The 7,204-nt window shown below is 40.0% G+C and overlaps 1 protein-coding gene across 2 annotated transcripts in view; it reads right to left on the reverse strand.

The window, feature by feature from the left end:
• Positions 1–7,204, reverse strand: part of Mastl (microtubule associated serine/threonine kinase like) — a 47,491-nt gene that overhangs the window by 3,214 nt on the left and 37,073 nt on the right. For both annotated transcript variants that reach the window (XM_008831757.3, XM_017797819.2), the window contains exons 10-11: positions 4,553–4,666; positions 4,100–4,201 (exon numbers count right to left, since the gene is read on the reverse strand). In XM_008831757.3, coding sequence (XP_008829979.2) covers positions 4,100–4,201; positions 4,553–4,666 — 216 coding nt within the window. The remainder of the gene's footprint in view (positions 1–4,099; positions 4,202–4,552; positions 4,667–7,204) is intronic.

The following is a 7,204-nucleotide window of genomic DNA, read 5'->3' on the forward strand; positions in this document are numbered from 1 at the left end:
CCATAATGTGTCTCCCTAGTATGCCATTATCTTCTCACACAATCCCTCACTTGATGAGTGCTTAGCTGACTTCTACATGACTCCCTTCCCTACTTCTGGATCTCATATGACTAAGGTTCCAGTTCTCATTCCAAGGCCTCACCATCTTTTTATATTGTGGCAGTCTTTAGCACTATCTATTGCCCTTAACAACTGTAACATGAAGTTCATCTTTCACTTTGTTTTCTATGCCTCATGTTTCTTCATGATTTTACATAGACATTGGTGAAGGTTTGTTATATTTTTTGTTTATTATCCTTTTGCTTTGTTTTTGTCTTTTGGTTTATTTGTAAGGTTTCACACTGTAGCCTAGGCTGGCCTATAAGTTTTGGCAGTGCTGTTGCCTCCGCCTATACAGACTGCTGGGCTTATAGGCATGTGCTGCCTTACCTGGGGACATTTCTCATACATTTTCTTCATGATCTTTTCACTCTTCTGATTTCACTGACTGCATCTTTACAATATATTGACTGGCTAGCACTATAGCTATAGCCAGAATCCTTCTTCCACAAGACTCCTGCTTACAAGATGCCAGACTTTGTTTACCTCTTCACATTTTCCTTATGGTCACCCTATTTCCTTCTACTAAAACCAAAACATGCTCATTTATTTGCCTATACTGTGATATTTAGTTGCTAGAAATAAATTCCCTTCTCTTTAATCCTTCACTTTTTTTCGATGCTGCGGATTGAACCTAAGGCCTTGCCCATGCTATGCACGTGTTCTACCACTGAGCTGTATCTCCAAGCCCCAAGTTTTTTTCTTAGACAGGATGTATCTGTAACCCCAGATTGTCTGGAACTCATGATGTAGACTAGGCTGGCCTTTTATCAGAGATCCTACCTATCACCTCTGCCGCCTAACTGCTGGGATTTGGATTAAAGTTGTGTGCCACCATTGCCTGGCTTCTCACTTTTTTTGGACAGGGCCTTCTCTGGAGCCCAGGCTGGCTTTGAACTCATGGCAGTTCTGTGTCAGCTTTTCACATGATGTCTAGATCCTTTTTAATGAAATTTGTACTTTTAAAATATTTGTGTGTGTGTGTGTGTGTGTGTGATGCTGTGGTAGACACACTAAGAACTTGGTTTTCAAAATTTTGCCACCTGTGGTATCCTGGGATTGAATTCAATTCTTCAGACCTGTACAAAAGTACCTCTACCTACTGAACCTTCTCATCAGCAATCTTAGTTTAAGACTAAGTCTACGACTGGAGAGATGGCTCAGTAGTTCAGCGTACTGGCTGCTCTTGCAGAGGACCCAGGTTCGATTCTCAGCACCCACACAGTGGCTAACAAACGTCTGTAACTCCAGTTCCAGGGGATTTGACGCCCTCTTCTGGTCTCCATGGGCTCTGCACCACATAGGTGCACTTACATACATAGAAGCTATACACTCTTACACATAAAAATAAAAGACTAAGTCTTATCTATGCCTAATACAATGCCTACTACACAGTAGTGTGTGCATGTTTGTGAGTGCAGGCTTGTGCATGCTGTGGTACACCCATGGAGGTCAGAGGCCAACCATGTGTCAGTTCAAGCCTTCCACCTTGTTTTGAGACAATACTTCTTGTTCACCTCTGTGTATGCCAGGCTAGCTGGCCCACAAATATCTAGGGATTCTTCTGTCTCTGCCTCTCACTTTGCTGTATGTGCACCTGGACCATAGACGTGTGTTACCCTATCTGGCTTATGTGGTTCTGGGGATCAAACTCTGGTCCTCATGCCTGTGCAGAAAGACTATCCACTGAGCATCTCCACAGCCCATGATAGTGTTTTATAAGAGCAATCTAACCAATACATTGTATTCAGATACTCCAATCTATTCTGAAACATTTCAAGGATTCACATTGTCCAAGAACAATGTAGAGTTTACATTTGTGGGTTTTTAATGTATTAAATGTGACTTAAGTCAATAGGCATCTTCAAAAAGCTAAAGATGAGTTTTAAAATACTTGAAACCTCACTTTACACAGATTTCTGCTCAAATTTCATACCTCATAGATCTTCCCAACTATCTATAAAAACCCTTCTAGTTATCACTTTGTATTATTTTTCCACTGTATTTTTCTTCACATTACTTATGACTATACTATGTTACAACTATATTTGTTTACTCTTGGTCTTTCCATTTTAATATAAGTTCCACAACTAAAGGGACATGAGTCTAGTTCATCACTTGGGGTAACCCCAGGACTGGGAACAATATTGACAAATGCCTATACATCACTCAGTAGGTTCAGTTACATTAATAACTGATCTTTAACAAATTTTTAGCTGTGTGTGGTGGCGCTTGCCTTTGATCCCAGCACTCAGGAGGCAGAGGCAGGCAGATTTCTGTGAGTTCAAGGCCAGCCTGATCTTTGTAGCGAGTTCCAAACTAGCTGGGAGCTACAAAGAGACCCTGTCTCAAAAAGACCAAAAAAATAAAAAGAATAAATTTTTATGTTTATATATATGTGTGAATGCCACATATCTGCAGGTGCCCATGGAGGCCAAATGAGTTGGAGTTACAGGCTGTTATGAACCTGTGGGTGCTAGAAAACAAACTCAGGTCTTCTGGAAGAGCAAAAATGCTCTTAACCAGCGAGCCATCTCTCCAGCCCCCAAATACTGATCTTACCAGAGGGAACACTTAGAAGCTGATGTAACAAACATTATATATGCACATACACAGTTTGTGTGGGAGTACATGCTATGGTGTGTATGATTAGAGCTCAGCTTTTATGAGTCACTTTTCTCCTTCCACCATGGGTTCCGATTTTGAACTCAGGTTATCAAGCTTGTGTAGCTTCTACTCTTTGAGCCATCTTGCCAGCCTGAAATGATGTATTTCTAAAGCTCAGTTTTCTAGACACTCTCACAGAGATGCATTTTGGAACATAATGCTTTTGTGTCTGTCAATAACTTATTCCAAAAAAATTTTTTAAGTGCCGGAGAGCGAACCTGGCAGTTCACCCACACTACCCATGCTCTCTTATCACTGAGCTATACTCTAAACCTTGCAAACATAATTTTAGGGTTGAATATACATACTCATTCATTAAAAAAGGCCATGAAATGGTTCATGATGTACCAACTGTGTCTTACAGGGACAGTCTGGGACCCAATACATTTTTTCTTGGTCTTATTGAGACAGGGTCTTCCTGTAGCTCCAGCTGGCCTAGAACTTGCTCTGTAGACCAGGCTGGCCTCAAACTCACAGAGATCTGCCTGACTCTGCCTCCTGAGTGCTGGGACTAAAGTCAGGTACCATTATGCTTGGTGACCCAACACATTTTTAATGAGTAACAGAAATTAAACAATATGAAATTATAGAACAAAGTATTCATAAAGTAGATTTTCTGTTCTTATAGATTGTTAATTTTATCAGGTATGAAAAACCCAAAATATTGATAACGTAAGATTGTTTCAGGGCTGGAGAGATGGCTCAGCGGTTAAGAACACTGGTTGTTCTTGCAGCAGAAGACCTGGGTTCAAATCCAAGCACCCAACACGGCAGCTAACAACTATCCATAACTCCAGTTCCAGGGGATCCGACAGCCTCTTCTGTCCTCTGCAGGCATTGTATGACACTGGTGCACTTACCTACATGCAGGTAATACGTGCATACACATAAAATAATTAAAAAAAATTATGCCGACTGTGGTGGTGCACACCTTTAATCCTAGCACTTGGGAGGCAGAGGCAGGCGGATCTCTGTGAGTTCGAGGTCAGCCTGGTCTACATAGTGAGTTCCAGGTCACCTGGGCTACAAGGAGACCCTATCTCAAAAAGACCAAAAAAAAAAAAAAAAAAATAGTTTCAGGTACGTACTTCATGACAGTAACAAAATTCAATTGGTGACTATTACAATTTCATTACTCTGCCTTAGTGCTGGAATTAAAGGCATGCACCACCACATCTGCCTTTCTGACCTTGAATTTTTTTGTTTGTTCTGAGACAGGGTCTCCCTGTGTTGAGCAGTCAGGTTATCTGTGGTATTGTCCTGGAACTTGATGTTACTAATAACTACCACCTACAGCCAATCAAGTGACATAAAAATTGACATAAAAACATACCTTTCATTCCAGCTCTCTTTGTATCATCAATGGTTAAAAGTATTTCCATTGCACTTTGAGCATTATCAGATAACTTTTCTTCACCTTCTGGCCAAGGGATGTCTATAAATACAAGTAAAGTGGTTTAACTTTCCCTTGAAGAGCCATACTAGGGTACGTTTTACTTTCTTCAGTTCTCTGTGAAGTCTACACCCATGTTCTGGTGTGCTTTACTTTCTTCTGAGTGCCTCTTTTCTCTATACCCTCTACCCTCCCTCCTCCCCATGCTTAACCCTGTATTAAAATATTTTTAGGCAATTAAGTATGTTAGTCATTCACAACTGCGTACAGATAAATGACTTTTTGTGTGTGCTACGAATTGAATCCAGGGTTTTGTGCATGCTGGACAAGTGCTGTACCACTTACCTGTATCCCCCAACCCTGGTTCTACCTTAGAAGAAGAAAAAGAATCACCTCTTTTCAGAATATTCTGGAATACTTGCTGTGGGGTTTCATCATTAAAGGGTGGAATTCCTGTTAGAAATTCAAACAAACAAACTCCAAGTGCCCACCAGTCTACAGCAGGACCTGGAATTGAAGAGGATGTAGCTGAATTTGCAAGCATTTTCTACAAGTATCTTACAACTGAAACTAAGTACATGGATAGTTGAACATAAAACCAAGACCTACATTGCCTGTGGCTGTCTTCTGTTGCCATATAGCACAGAAATCCCAAATTACCTTCATTTAGGCAATGTGTTAATTATTGCCTTAGTTTTCAAGAGGTTACATTAGCAGCCGCCATAGATATTTAAAGGAACATCAAGCTACTTTTTAATGAATAACTTCTGGTATTCTGGATATTTTATGAATTCTAAATCAATGTACATGAAGTAGTGTATTTAAAGACTCTAAAATAGACTGCTTAATTTCAAGTCAAGAAACAACTACATTTTGATGCTTATAAAGTACATTTGTACTAACTGAAGGATAGCCTGATAATTATGGAATACCCTAAATAGTGTTTACTCTGTTTTGTTGATGCAGAAATACAACCTTCACCTCAAAGGGAATGAGAGTTTATAATAGAGATAATAGAGAGTGTATCAAAAGATACACTCCGCTCTGGTGGTTGTATCAGACTCTATTAATTACAGAATGAAGAAAGTCATAAATCAGGCATTTGCCAGATACACTGGTGGGGCCCACAGGTAGACGGGATGTACACAGCAAAGCAGGGAAAATACAGTTAGAGGCTTCAAATACCGTAGGATGACATTCTTAGCTTTTGGATTCGTAGAAGCTAGTGGTCTGCTAAGAATACATTTTTATTCTTGTTCATTGCTTTTTTTCTTTTATTTTCTAAGAATACATTTAAAAAGTTTTCAGAGTCATAAGGATGTCAGGTCAGACATGGGTAGGCAGTGAATGGCTTCCAAAGGCACTAAAAATAGTCCCAAGACAATTTGGCTCTGGTCTTCACCATCTTAATTCTCCATAATCATGATGTTCAATTGTTTGGTCTTGTAGACTCTTTAACACAGGTATAGCCTTTCTTCTTTTCTAGGAACTTAATTCACAGGTCCCCTTATTAGCCAACCATCAGACGTTGTACATGCAGAAGCTAAATGTTTTTGTTCTACAAGACTAGGAAGGCTCATTCCTGTTGTGATAAAGATGGGGCTGAGTACAGTCTTCAGGAGAGAGAAACAGTTGGTAAAAACATTAAGAAATAAATGACTGGGGCTGGAGAGATGGCTTAGTGGTTAAGAACTCTAACTGCTCTTGCAGAGGACCTGGGTTTGATTCCTAGCACCCATATGGTAGTTAACAACCATCTGTAGCTCCAGGTCCAGGGGATCTGATGCCTTCTTCTGACCTCTTTGGGTACTGCATGACACAGGTACACTTACATACATACAGGCAATACACTCATACACAAAAAATAAAATAATAAAAGAAACTGACTGGCTCATATCAAATTTACCACCTATTATGACCTGGGTCTGATATTCTTTTTTGGTAAAGGGATAAAACAAAATCACTTCTTTTTTTGGGGGGGGGTCTTTTTGAGACAGGGTGTCCCTGTAGCCCCAGCTGTCCTGGAACTCACTATGTAGACCAGGCTGGCCTTGAACTCACAGAGATCCGCCTGCTTCTGCCTCCCGAGTGCTGGGATTAAAGGTGTGTGCCACCACGCCTGGCCAACAAAATCACTTCTTTAAGCAACTTTTTATCACTTAAATCCTTACAGTAGACAGATTAGGGCTGAATTTTCTATTAGTGTATTTAATTTTAAGAAATGTTAAATTCATGTGTATAGCTAAAGGCTACACAACAAGAAACAATGCCAGACAGGAGATACCTTCGTTTATTATGTATTACATGGATATTCATGTGGACTGTAATATTATGTACGTCAATAATAGTATGTATTATGTAATATTAATGATCTATTGTACTTGCTTATATGCTAGTGGAAAGTAGTAGGGTGGCCCAAAAGACTCCCAGACAGTAACCCAGCATAGACCTGGGAAAATGAACAGCAGACCCCAATCTTATCTAAAGGAATATTGACAACTGATTGCTACTAGGTGAGGAACAGCTGACCTTCCTAAAACAACTCTAGATAGGTCGACTAGATTCAGCAGATGGACAAGCACTGGGGAATGGCTGGAGGTGCCAACAACACAGTGAACAGTAACAGGGCTGACAGAGTATATGGGCTCCAGTGTGTGGGAAGTGGGAGGCTATGGGAGGGTGACATCTGGGAAGTGGGTATATAGATGAATAAGATTGTGTGGGATGTTCTGTATGATATACACACACAAAAATAATAAATTAACAAAAAAGACTTAAAAATTTGTGTATGTGTGCATAACCTGTGTTGGTGTGTATATCATGGTGCACATGTGGAAAGCAGAGGACAGTTTGCAGGAATCAGGTTGGTTCTCTGCTTCTACCACGTGGTGCCCTGGGAACTGAATTCAGGTTGTCAGGCTTGGTGGCAAATTCCTTTACCTACTGAGCCATCTTACTGGCCCATATTTAAGGAATTTTTAGTAACCTTTAAAGGTTACCTATAGTGAAATTAAAGATTATATGTGTTTGTATATATATATATAT

Source organism: Nannospalax galili, unplaced genomic scaffold (assembly GCF_000622305.1).
Source record: "Nannospalax galili isolate Female #2095 unplaced genomic scaffold, S.galili_v1.0 scaffold14, whole genome shotgun sequence".
Taxonomy (NCBI): Eukaryota; Metazoa; Chordata; class Mammalia; order Rodentia; family Spalacidae; genus Nannospalax; species Nannospalax galili.